Below are 13,669 nucleotides of genomic sequence, written 5' to 3'. Positions count from 1 at the left end.
TTCGACATCTCGACTCGGCATCTTGATCCTTGCGCCGTTCTCCAGCCTCCTGTATCTGTTGCCGTCTGCTTCTGGTCACCAGCTCCGCATTTAAATTTCCCGCCTTCTCATCGCTTCCCATCTCTGGCAACTCCACCGATACTCACCATCGAGTTATCGATGTTGGCGACCGGCGTTGCCACTTCCGATTCCTATCGATGTTGTCTTATCGCTGATTGCGCGATCGAGCTATCGACATTGGCGACCGGCGTTGCCACTTCATGTTCCGATATTCCGATGTTCCGTTGTCGTGCCGATTGCTGTCAATAGTGTGACAGCGTGTTGAAAATCAATTTAAAATCCAGTATTTTTTGTTCCCCATCGATCTCACTACCGATCGACCGCTATTATCGTAGCGCCCCCATCCCGATTTTCAGCACGTGGATTTCGGAGTTGCAGCTCAATGGAGGTAAGTTACGGATTTTTGCGTAAAAAAACCGCCATCTTTACTCATCCTCTCTTTGTTTTTAGGCACCCTGGAGGCCCTTCTGCAGGGATCCATGATGAACGCCCCTGCATGCTCCGGGCGGCTGCCCCTGGCCCACAAGCGCCCTGGAGGCCTTCTTCCTCGACTCCGCGCCTGCGGCAGCCTCGCGTCGACTTGCCGGCCCGCGTGCCTGGCCCCGCGTCCGTTTTCTGGCCCGCGTGCCTGGCCCCGCGTCCGTTCGCTGGCCCGCGTGCCTGTTTGCTGCTGCGGATGCAGCCCTTGCCCTCCCCTGTCCCAACAACTCGGTTTTCGCTTTTGTTTTTTCCTTTTATTGGGGCACATAGACCCGTACCTCGCCGCCGCGACGCACCTTCAGACGGAAACGCTGGCGTCCAGTACAAAGAGCTTGGCCCAGCGGTGCTTGTGTCGTCTGCCCGCCTGGGCCTCGGCCTCCTCGACCACCTTGGGTGGCCACTCCGCGCGCTCGACCTCTCGCCACGGCTTCTCACATAGCGACTCCTGCCTGCGGAGGCAGGGTCGCTGCGGCGGCTGTTTCGCCTCGGGGCATGATTCCTGCCGTGGTGCGGGCCACACCCACGGACCCTTCTCCGGGTTCTCCTCCGGGCCTTCGTCCTCCGGGACTTCGTCCTCCGTCCGGACGTGAACTCGCGGGTTGCGCGCCCGCTGCTCGACCGGCCTCCACCCGACCACGCCCACCTCCTCACACACCCGGCCTCCGGCGTGTCCTGCGCTGGTGCGGGCCATGTCCACGTCACCGTCTGCTGGTGCCACCGGCGGCCGCCCATGCCCATTGTGCGCAGCGTCTGCGCGACGTGCGCCTGCTCCACGTCCCAAGACTGTTGCCGCTCGCACCGGGGCCCCTCCTCATCCGCGGCGGTGCTGGCGGCGGTGTCGGCGTGCGTGGTGGTGGCTGCGTCTGCGTCGGTGGCGGCGTCGGCGGCTGTGGTTGCGGCTGCGGCATCGGCGTCGGTGGCTGCGGCAGCTCTCGCTGTTGCGGCTCCGGCGTCGGCGGCAGCGGTTGCTCCTGTCGCTGCTGCGTCGGTGGTGGCTGCGGCTGCGCCGGTGGCGGCGTCGGCGGCTGTGGTTGCGGCTGCGGCATCGGCGTTGGTGGCTGCGGCAGCTCTCGGCTGTGTCCTGTCCCGCTCTCGCGCTCCAACGGGCCTTTTGTGTGTGTGTGTGTGTTTAACTGCGACTTTCGACTTTTCGATACCCTGTATCGTCTTCCCCCCTTCTTCGCGAAAGGGTTTTATTGTTGTTTGTCGCTCTCGTTGTCCTCTGGCCCGATGGCGCCCGCGCTTCCCGGCTTCAAGTCGCTAATATGAGCCGTTTTTGTTTTCCGTGTTGTTGCGTGTTCCAATATACAAATTACCGGTGACGTGAATTTCTTTATTTTGAAAGGCCCGTCGAACCTTGGTGCCAGCTTTGCCGCGATGCGGCTCTTTGGTGCTCTTTGGCCCATACAGTTTCTCCCACCTTGGGTTTCCACGGCCTCCTTCGGAGATTATAGTGCACGCCTGATCCTGCGCTGCCTTTTCCATGTTTCTCCGCACCAGTTCGAAGATCTCCTTGAGTTTTTCCGCGTTTTCAGCCGGCGTCTGTGGACATCTGCCCGTTCCGGCCGTCTGTTCGTCGAACAACGCATTCGGCAGCCTTGGTTCTATTTCCTGCGTTATAAATGCCGGCGAGTATCCGGTGGTCTCCGCCACGCTCGTGTTACAGCCAGTTGCAGCTCTGGCCAGTTCTCGTCCCATGTCCTCTGATCGGCCCCTGTGAGCTGCGTGATCATTGTTTTCACGGTCCTGTTGGCCCTTTCTGTCGGGTTTTCTTGTGGAGTATATGGAGCCGTGAGCTGGTGTTTTACACCCAGCTCCTCCAAAAACCTCTTGAACGCCCTGCTCGTGCATTGGACTCCGTTGTCTACACACAAACGCCATTGACCCGTCTTCTTTTTCACCATCACTGTGGGAGAGCTGTACGGGCTCCTAGACGGCTCGATGCACCCTTTTTGTAGCAACTTGTCGACCTTGGCGTTGAAATCCACCTGCATCTTCGGGTTCTTCGGGTAGTAGCGCTTTTTGACCGGTTGATCGTCTTTCATCGTAATTCTGTGCACCGCCACCGTTGAACTCTACGAATTCCCTCTTCCGAACTCTTCTAGCTCTGCCTTCAGGAAGCCGTCAATATCTTCCTCCGCAAAGTCGGTCGTCCTCTCCACGATAGCCACTGACAGCTTCTCGCGTGCACTGCTTCAAACCACCTGTCCCGCTGGTATCGTTGCGCTTAGACCCGCGCATGCTATCCTGGCTCCAACTTTCGTTAGGAAATCCCATCCCAGTACTAGAGCGTCGATGATGTTATGGAGGATTAGCAGTTGCATTCTTACGGTCATCTCTCCCAGTCCTACGTCCACTTTGAGCAGCGATGTGACCTCCTCAAACCGTCCATCAGCCATCCGCACTTCTCTTCTCTCCCACTGCCCGCAACCTGTCCGCCAACTCTTCGCTAATAAAGCTTGCTGTGGCTCCGGTGTCCATCGTGGCCTTAATTTCCATTCCGTCTATGAGCACTGTGGCGGACAGTTGCCTTTCTTCCGCCTTCAGCTTGCCCATTAATTTTGAGGGGCAGCACCTTGCGAACCCTGGTTGCCCCTCTGAGGCTGGGGTCGCGTGGCGTTTCCCGATCTTGGGCAGCATTCTGCGGTCTTCGGGCCGATTCTCCCGCACGTCCAGCAAAAGGTGATTGGTCGGTTCCGACACTCCCGCATCCAGTGATCCTGGCCTCCGCACCTATGGCAGGCTTGTGCTGGGTTTAACACAAACCCCCGCCGCACCGGGTCTGGTCCTCTCCCGTTCGTTTCGTGCCTCGATGGTCCTGTGGGCTCCTCTTGGCACCTTCTACACACCGCGTGCTGCTCCCCTCTTGGGAAATCCCCCTGGTGGCGGGCTCTGTGGGTCCGCTCTGACTCGAACCGCTCCCTTTGGGAGTCCAGTTCCTCGAATTCGTCGGCCAGGGCCATCAGAGCATCCAGGTGTCGGCACTCGTACGGGCGGACAAACATTCGTATAGCTGGAGTGCTGTTCTCCCTTATCCTCTCCAAGATCTCTTTCTGGGACATCCCCAAGGGCCGCATTAGGGTCTGCATGTCCACCATATAATCATTAAAGCACTCGCCATGCCGCTGCTTCCTCTGCCTGACCTGGTCTGCCAGCTTCGTCATGAAGCCTCTGGGCAGGAAAAATTCCTGGAAGCTGTGGATAAACTCTGCCCATGTCTCCCAGAATCTGTTGTTGGCGATGAACCACTTTAGGGCCCTGGTCTTCAGCAGTTCCGGCATCGCTCGTAGGATTTGGTTGATATCCAGGCCGTACGTCATTGCTGACCACTCCACCTGCTCCAGGAACTCCAATGGCTTGTCGTGACCGTCGTACCGGGGCCTCCACTTCCGCACCTGTTTCGCCACCTTCGCGTAATCCGGAGGGGCAACTCTTGCGATGTCTCGCCGATCGCGGCTGGACTCCCGCCTCTCCCTTCTCTCGCGGCTGCTTTCCCGCCGTTCACTCCCGGTTTCCTGCCTTTCGTGTCTGCTCCCGCTGGCTCCCATCATGCTGTGGACATCGAGGCTCCTCATCAGGCCTTCCACGCCGGTGACTTTGACTTCCGGGGCCGGTCTCCTTGTGTACTCCCTTTCCAACGCCCCCAGTATGGCGACCGTTTCGGGCTCGTCTGTGGTCTGCTGGATGAATTCGGACAGCGTCTTCCGCATATCGTCGACCAACCCTTCGAGCTTAATGCCTAGGGCGCTCGCTATTGCGGTTGGTTTGGTTTCGACTTAAGCAAGAATGTTATTCTTCAATTGCATATGTTCTGCGATGGATAATCATCTGCATATGCATCGTGTGCGTACCTCAGAGCGCTGAGCCTGGATGGTACTGCGACCACATCCTTAATCGCATCACGCAGTCGAGTCACTCTAACCAAACCGCTCACAATACCGGGAGTCGAACTCTCTTGTGCTGTCCTTTCCACTAAACTGGCAGCATGGGTTCAGAAACAGCTCCACGTTCCAACGATTCCCGTTTCAGTACACTACTGGTCGGATGCCATGATTGTGCTCTACTGGATACACGGAGACCCGTGCCGATGGAAGACGTTTGTGGCAAATCGAATTGGAATCATTCAAGAAGCCAGCTCTTCCTCCCAGTGGCACCATGTGCCTACCCAGGAGAATCCTGCAGATTGTGCAACTCGCGGCTTAACACCAGCACAGCTTGCCCAACATATGCTATGGTGGAACGGACCAGACTGGCTACAAAAATCTGAAAACCAATGGCCCACTCTTAATGGCCCACGCTCATAATACTCGATGCAAGGGAACTAAAAGCCAAATTGGACCGCTGCGAGCAACCGAGTTAGCGCAGGCATTGTCTACTATAGTTCGTTTAGTGCAACGCGACGCATTTGCTGATGAATTGGCGAAATTACAAGCTTTGAAAGCACTCTCCAAGAACAATAAGCTCAGTCCATTGTCTCCCATTAGGCCGGCTTAGGAACGCGTTGCACCTCACCACTCAGCAACGCACGCCCAAGCTGCATAATTTTACAGAAATGCACATCTGAACATGCTGCATGGAGGAACACAACTCACGTGGGCGGTATATCAAGCAAGCAGTCAAAAGAGTGCTTCGCCAGTGTGTGTCTTGCTTCCGGCATCGACCTACACCCTCCAGACAACTAATGGGGGATCTAGCATTTCACCGGGTCAACCCGCCGAAACGAGCTTTCGAAGCCACAGGTGTGGATTACACAAGAGCCATCGAAATCAAGGCCTCCAGGTTTCGAGGTCACACCACCTACAAGTCCTAAATTGCGGTATTCATCTGCCTCGCGAGTAAAGCTATCCATTTGGAACTGGTGATGGGACTCACAGCACAACATTTTCTGTGGGCACTCCAACGCACTACAGCGACTGCGGCACTAATTTTATTGCAGCGGACAAATCGTTACAGTTTTGGAGCAAGAAGTTCCGCCAGGACGTTACCGAGACGGTCCTCCCAGAGCTCATCAAACGTATGATTCAGTGGCACTTCAACCCACAGTCCGAATTTCGGAGGATTATGGGAAGCTATCGTCAAAGCCGTTAAAACCCATCTTCATCGCGCTTTTAACGTAAACACAATGACATACGAGCATCTGTCAACCATCCTGGTTCAGATAGAAGCTTGCCTGAATTCCCGACCATTATGTCCGTTTGCTCTGCAAACCTTAACTCCGGCACATTTTCTTATTGGAGATTCAATGCTGGCGCCTCCTACTCCCAATTCCAAGGATAAATCGATCAACAAACAGTTCATTGAGGGCGAACGTATTTTACGACAGTTTTGGAAACGATGGAGCTCAGACTGACTTTCGCATCTTCAAGCACGTCCCAAATGAAGACGAGAAAAGGACAACCTAAAAATCAACGACATTGTCATTATCAGAGACGACCGGACTGGTCCCACCGAGTGGAAGCTAGGCCATATAATCGAACCGCACCCTGGTCTAAATAATCTGGACAGACTTGCGACCATCAAGACAGCTGCTGGCACTTATAAACGGTCGGTTTCCAAGATCTGCAGGTTACCCATTCCTACATATACGGATGCCTCTCTTCAAGAAGAAGCTGAAAATTAAACTCGCATATATCCCAACTTCCTCTTTTCAGGTACCGAGAACCATGGCTTGATAATGGACCCAGCATTGGGGGCGGCATGTACAGGCGTTTTGGAGTACCCTTCACCCTTTACCCTTTAATCTTCACCCTTCCCCCGATGCAGTTAACAGTGGGTGTAATCGATCTATCGATTGCCCACCCGCTCTGCATTTGACCACCTCTGAAGAAGGCTCGAGAATATTAACTTTGAATAGTTAATCTGAATTGGGACATCACGCGATTGCGACCATATACTTTCATACTTGCTGGCCGCGTTTAAAACCGTTCATAATAACATCCCCAACCATTGTTTTGCCTCACTGTTCAGTGCAAATAAAGATCAGTATTTATATAGTGAATTAAACCTAGTTTTATGTCAATATCGCTGCAGCAAGTCCATAAAAGCAGGAATTTGCTTTTCTTTGACTTCCGATTTGAACATTACTTTTTATAGCGGCATAGAGCTCTTCTGATCTATCGGTCTTCTATGCCAAGTGTTCCCACCTAGGAGTCATATTTCTAAATTTCCCCTATTTTGGGAGTCAATTTCCCCTCGGTGAACCTATTGTGGGCGTGACCTGTGACCTATTGCGGCCGCTGAACTGGTCATCGGACACTCGATTATTGTCGACTTGCGTTTTCTTAGTCGCAATCCGTCTGACTCAACGCTATGATAGTACCCCTTCCCCTGCTTTAGATTCTGGTTGTGAATCTTCAAAGTCTTATGATCTTACGAAAAGGGTGTACGTAATAAATTTGTCAGCAAAATACTAATAAAATCAAAACATTTTATACTTTGGCGGTGACATCTTTTTGCAGTTTGCGGGCGTTACAGTGAGCGTGACCTTAAAATATATTTTTCTTATCTTTAGAATTGCAATTAATTAAATACAAAAATAAACATTTGTAAGGCCAAGACACACTATTGGCTACAGCTGTTCTTTTAGTGAAAAACAAAGCTGGAGGCTGATTTCAGAGGAGGCAACACAAATATTAAGGATTCCCAGAGTAAGAAGTAATATAGAGATCGAAGGTATCTCCCAGACAACTCAATTATCAAAAAATAGCGTCCACCTGACGATCAAACCAAAAATTCCAAGCAGCTTCAAAACATCAACGGAAGCATTGGTTTTACCAACACTCCATAACGCCCTTCCCAGCAAAAAGTTTGATATTGATATCAACAAAGAGTGAAAGGACTAAAGGCTAGCAGATCCACGATTCAACGAGCCAACCAGCCAGATGCGGCTGGATCTATTTCCCCTGATTATGATGGAGAAAATAAAAACCGTGAATCGAATCTTTGGACAAAAACCCAGATTTGGATGGATTGTGTCCGGAAATATAACTCGAGCAGCAAAGCTAAAAATTATAAGTGCCACTACAACAATAAATCTAAAGGACCTGGAACGTTTTTGGGAATGCAGAATGCGAAAGAAAATTCCAAGAAACAACTGTCATCAACGAGGAAGGCAGATTTTTGGTTTCAATTCCATTCCACCAAGAGGCAAAGCTGGGGGACTCTCGCAAACAGGCAATGGCAAGGCTTATGCAAATGGAAAAGAAGTTTCAAAGAAACCTAAACCAAAAAACTGGGCTGCATACAACGAATTCATGAAAGAATACCTTAAGATGGGACATATGGAATCTGTAAAGACAACGGGTAAGGTAAATACTATTTACCCCATCAAGCAATCATCAGGTCTGGAAGCTTAACTACGAAGCTACGAGTAGTTTTTGACGCATCCGCAAAGACGACAAATGGACTAAGCCTAAATGACGTTATTATAGCTAGTCCTAAGACACAAAAGGATATATTCGATATTCTAATAAAATGGCGCAAGTGGCAATATGTTATGGTAGCTGACATTGAAAAAATGTATCGCCAAATAAAGGTTGCTGAGAAAGACCAAGAATACCAATATATCCTATGGAGAGATGATCCAAAATTGCCGATCAGTGAGTTTAAGTTAACAACCGTAACTTGTGGCACCTCGGCAGCACCTTTCTTAGCAATCCGATGTCTACGACAGATAGCAGATCGCTTTTGCCAAGAGGATAGCGTCTTAGCAGAAACAATAAGAGACGACTTTTATATGGATGACCTCATAACTGGTGGAAACACAGTCAACGAGTGCTATGAACTTCAAAGGAAATTGGGACAAGTGGTAAAGAAGGCCGGCATGCATCTGCGAAAATGGGTTGCAAATGACGAACGTATTTTAGCCGACATTCAGGACGACGGTGCTACGAAGAAAATCTGCATTGAGGAGAATGAATAGATCAAAACCTTAGGACTACAATGGGATCCGAAGAAGGATACATTTACGTTTTCGGCAGAAAACCCAATAACAAATAACAATAACCCGCATAACAAAGCGGTTAGTGTTATCACAGTTGTCCAGAATTTTCGACCCACTGGGATGGTTGGCACCTGTAACGATTCAAGGCAAATGTTTCATTCAGGAACTGTGGAAGTTACCGATGACTTGGGACGTTGAATTGGAATCCAACTTAGCTAACTGGTGGATGGAATATGCTAAAGGTCTATCATATTTAGAAGAAATTAGCATTTCACGCTGGACTGGATGCTCCAAAGGTATTATTGAGCTACATGGATTCTGCGATGCATCAGAGAAAGCAGCGGCTGCGATACAAAAGTAGGCGGCAGAGTTACTTTGCTAGCAGCAAAAAGCTAAGTAAATCCTATAAAAAACAGGAAAACAATTCCAAAGTTGGAATTATGTGCTGCGCATTTACTAGCAAAGTTATTAGCGAAAGTGCAGGCTATATGGAGCAACAAGATTACAACGCATGCATGGAGTGATTCGCAAATTACTATTGCTTGGATACAGAACAAGCGCAGCAAAGATAAGTTCGTCAGAACTAGAGTGGAAGATATCAATAAACTAATTCCCAATGTCAAATGGAATTACGTTAAATCGGAAGAAAATCCAGCAGACGTGGCATCAAGAGGGATATCACCGCAAGCTCTTAAAATCTGCGAAATTTGGTGGAGAGGGCCGAATTGGCTATCTATAGATGCACAACACTGGCCCACTCAAAAGGAATCGGAAATGGTTGTGGTATCTACATTGATAAAATCCGAATATCTGCAAAACCATCTTTTATCAAAGTATTCATCGATCGACAAACATCTTATAGTAATGGCGTATGTATTACGCTTCATAACAAAGCTGAGAGGAAAATCGCAACAGCCGTCACATCTTACGGTGGAGGTATTAAAGCTAGCGAAGATTGCTGTTGTAAAGATACAAAAACAGCTAGATTTTGGACACGAAGTCAGACTACTTAAAAACAAAAGACCTTTAGAACCAAAGAGTAAGTTGCAGGCGCTAAATCCGTTTTTGGATAGTGATGGCGTACTTCGAGTTGGTGGACGACTACAAAACGCAATGATACCGTATAATGTAAAACATCCAATTATACTAGAAAAGTCACATATGACTTGGTTAATTGAAAAGGATGCTCATAAAGAAACTCTGCATGGCGGAATTAACAGTATGAGAACATATATTCAGAGGGAGTTCTGGATATTTGGCATACAAAATTCCTTAAAGAAATATTTAAGGGAATGTATTGTATGCATACGATACAAGCAAGAGATGTCCAGTCAACTGATGGGAAATTTACCAGTTTATCGAGTAACGGCTGATTACTCGTTTCAAAATACTGGAATCGACTACGCCGGACCGTTCCAAATTCGCTGCTCAAAGGGAAGAGGTCAAAAAACGTATATGGGATACATTTGTGTATTTGTTTGTATGGCAACAAAAGCGATACAAGCTGTTAGCGACCTTTCGTCAGACAAATTCCTGGAGGCTCTTCGACGGTTCTTTGCAAGACGAGGCAAGAGTGAGAACCTATACTCAGATAATGGAACAATGGGAGCTTCAAGAGTATTGGACAAAGAATTTGTAGCTGCCATTAAAAACAATAATGACTTAGCACCTACACTAGAAAAAGAAGGCATCAAGTGGCACTTTATCCCCCCGGGAAGCCCCCACATGGGAGGTTTATGGGAAGCCGGTGTAAAATCAGTGAAGTATCACCTTAAACGAGTTATTGGTAAAAACAGCTTTACATATGAAGAATTTGCATCGCTGCTATGTCAAATCGAAGCAGTGCTAAACTCGCGCCCATTAGTCACTGTAAGGAGCGAAATCGATGGTGAGGACATATTAACGCCGGGTCATTTTCTGGTGGGAAGACCTCTAATTGGAGCTTCTGAATATTTTGACAAAAGTAAGACAATCAGCTCTTTGGATAGATGGAAGCTTATTCAACGCATCAGAGGTGATTTTTGGAAGAAATGGAAAGAGGAGTATCTGGTGTCATTGCAACAGCGAACCAAATGGCGCCAAGTAAAGCCAAATCTGAAGGAGGGACAGCTGGTAAGGAAGGAGGGACACCCTGCAAGATGGCCAATGGGAAGAATCATTAGTACGACTAAAGGACAAGATGATAAAGTCCGGGTAGTCATGGTTAAAACAAGCGATGGGGAAGTAAAAAGATCGCTAAACAAGATCTGTCAACTTCCTGTTAGCGAAGCAAAACCAGCTGGAGCTGCAACGCCATCTATAACGGAGTCAATGCAGTTACGCAAGGACAAGAAGCTTAGGCAGCGAGTTCCAAAAGACAAAAGGAATGGCACTGGAAGCATAGCTACTGTGCTATGCTGGTTATTGAGTTTGCAAGCTACAATTGCGAAAGAAAATTCGGAAGAAATTCCAAAAGAACTTGGGAAAATTTACGACATCGACGCAAAAGCTGCAGTTATGGTGAACAAAATTGGTAAAATGGAAGTCGCTACATCGAGTTGGCAATTATTGTCTTATTATGACATGCAAGCCTATTTTGATGTCATAAAACAATCAGAGGACTTCCTCGAAAAATCCCGCTTGGTTTGCAAAAAAATGAGAGACAACTACTGGCCGTACATTTTCTCCCCCCCGGAGAATGTCTAAACATGTGTTTAGACATGATAAGTAGACAAACTATAAATATGTTCTATTTATGAGCTGCAATAAACATGTCACGGGACAGCATAAGTGGCAACTACAGAAAAGTACGATTGCAGTGGTCAGTTAGATTCAAACACCCGAATTGAACTCATTAAGTGTACGCATTAGTTTATAGTGTGAACAATAGTACTTACAGCATACAAACACATAGCAGCACTTTGTTGCTATGTTTATGCAACCAATAAGGCCCAAGGCGGATGTAACATGATCGTCCATTTGAAGGTTACAAAGTATAAGTGCATGGTCAGCATTCCCAAGCCGACCAAATGCATAATGCATATGTGCATAACTCGCTCTCTCGATAAGTATAGATATATAAGATATACATAAAAAAACGCCGCTTCGCTGCTGTCGTATCCGGCAGCGCAGCTACGCGGCTTAGCCTTAGACGAAATATATTTAAGAATCACAATTCAGACACTTGGAGAGAGTTCACCATGGCAGAACCATTTCTGCCAAACAAGAATTGAAAACTTAATAAAAACCTAAATCAGCCTGACGACTAAGAATGCCAAGAGGATAGCGTCTTAGCAGAAACAATAAGAGACGACTTATATATGGATGACCTCATAACTGGTGGAGACACAGTTAACGAGTGCTTTGAACTTCAAAGGAAATTGAGACAAGTGGTGGAGAAGGCCGGCATGCATCTGCGAAAATGGGTTGCAAATGACGAACGTATTTTAGCCGACATTCAGGACGACGGTGCTACGGAGAAAATCTGCATTGAGGAGAATGAATCGATCAAAACCTTAGGACTTCAATTGGATCCGAAGAAGGATACATTTACGTTTTTGGCAGAAAACCCAATGCTAACACGCATAACAAAGCGGTTAGTGTTATCACAGTTGTCCAGAATTTTCGACCCACTGGGATGGTTGGCACCTGTAACGATTCAAGGCAAATGTTTCATTCAGGAACTGTGGAAGTTACCGATGACTTGGGACGTTGAATTGGAATCCAACTTAGCTGGTGGATGGAATATGCTAAAGGTCTATCATATTTAGAAGAAATTAGCATTTCACGCTGGACTGGATGCTCCAAAGGTATTATTGAGCTACATGGATTCTGCGATGCATCAGAGAAAGCAGCGGCTGCGATACAAAAGTAGGCGGCAGAGTTACTTTGCTAGCAGCAAAAAGCTAAGTAAATCCTATAAAAAACAGGAAAACAATTCCAAAGTTGGAATTATGTGCTGCGCATTTACTAGCAAAGTTATTAGCGAAAGTGCAGGCTATATGGAGCAACAAGATTACAACGCATGCATGGAGTGATTCGCAAATTACTATTGCTTGGATACAGAACAAGCGCAGCAAAGATAAGTTCGTCAGAACTAGAGTGGAAGATATCAATAAACTAATTCCCAATGTCAAATGGAATTACGTTAAATCGGAAGAAAATCCAGCAGACGTGGCATCAAGAGGGATATCACCGCAAGCTCTTAAAATCTGTGAAATTTGGTGGAGAGGGCCGAATTGGCTATCTATAGATGCACAACACTGGCCCACTCAAAAGGAATCGGAAATGGTTGTGGTATCTACATTGATAAAATCCGAATATCTGCAAAACCATCTTTTATCAAAGTATTCATCGATCGACAAACATCTTATAGTAATGGCGTATGTATTACGCGTCATAACAAAGCTGAGAGGAAAATCGCAACAGCCGTCACATCTTACGGTGGAGGTATTAAAGCTAGCGAAGATTGCTGTTGTAAAGATACAAAAACAGCTAGATTTTGGACACGAAGTCAGACTACTTAAAAACAAAAGACCTTTAGAACCAAAGAGTAAGTTGCAGGCGCTAAATCCGTTTTTGGATAGTGATGGCGTACTTCGAGTTGGTGGACGACTACAAAACGCAATGATACCGTATAATGTAAAACATCCAATTATACTAGAAAAGTCACATATGACTTGGTTAATTGAAAAGGATGCTCATAAAGAAACTCTGCATGGCGGAATTAACAGTATGAGAACATATATTCAGAGGGAGTTCTGGATATTTGGCATACAAAATTCCTTAAAGAAATATTTAAGGGAATGTATTGTATGCATACGATACAAGCAAGAGATGTCCAGTCAACTGATGGGAAATTTACCAGTTTATCGAGTAACGGCTGATTACTCGTTTCAAAATACTGGAATCGACTACGCCGGACCGTTCCAGATTCGCTGCTCAAAGGGAAGAGGTCAAAAAACGTATAAAGGATACATTCGTGTATTTGTTTGTATGGCAAAAAAAGCGATACAAGCTGTTAGCGACCTTTCGTCAGACAAATTCCTGGAGGCTCTTCGACGGTTCTTTGCAAGACGAGGCAAGAGTGAGAACCTATACTCAGATAATGGAACAATGGGAGCTTCAAGAGTATTGGACAAAGAATTTGTAGCTGCCATTAAAAACAATAATGAGTTAGCACCTACACTAGAAAAAGAAGGCATCAAG

The 13,669-nt window shown here is 47.4% G+C and overlaps 1 protein-coding gene across 1 annotated transcript; it reads right to left on the bottom strand.

The window, feature by feature from the left end:
* Positions 1-1,238: 1,238 nt before the first annotated feature.
* LOC122618023 (proline-rich protein 2-like) lies at positions 1,239-1,586 on the bottom strand. The gene has a single exon (XM_043794145.1). The coding sequence runs from the start codon at positions 1,584-1,586 to the stop codon at positions 1,239-1,241; it is 348 nt and encodes a 115-aa protein (XP_043650080.1).
* Positions 1,587-13,669: the final 12,083 nt, after the last annotated feature.

This window comes from Drosophila teissieri, chromosome 3L, assembly GCF_016746235.2.
Source record: "Drosophila teissieri strain GT53w chromosome 3L, Prin_Dtei_1.1, whole genome shotgun sequence".
Lineage (NCBI taxonomy): Eukaryota > Metazoa > Arthropoda > Insecta > Diptera > Drosophilidae > Drosophila > Drosophila teissieri.
This window is presented reverse-complemented; position numbering and strand designations above follow the sequence as displayed.

Excerpts from the sequence above, each read along its gene's own strand:
- LOC122618023 (XM_043794145.1), bottom strand. The coding sequence starts at position 1,586 with ATGCCGCAGCCGCAACCACAGCCGCCGACGCCGCCACCGGCGCAGCCG.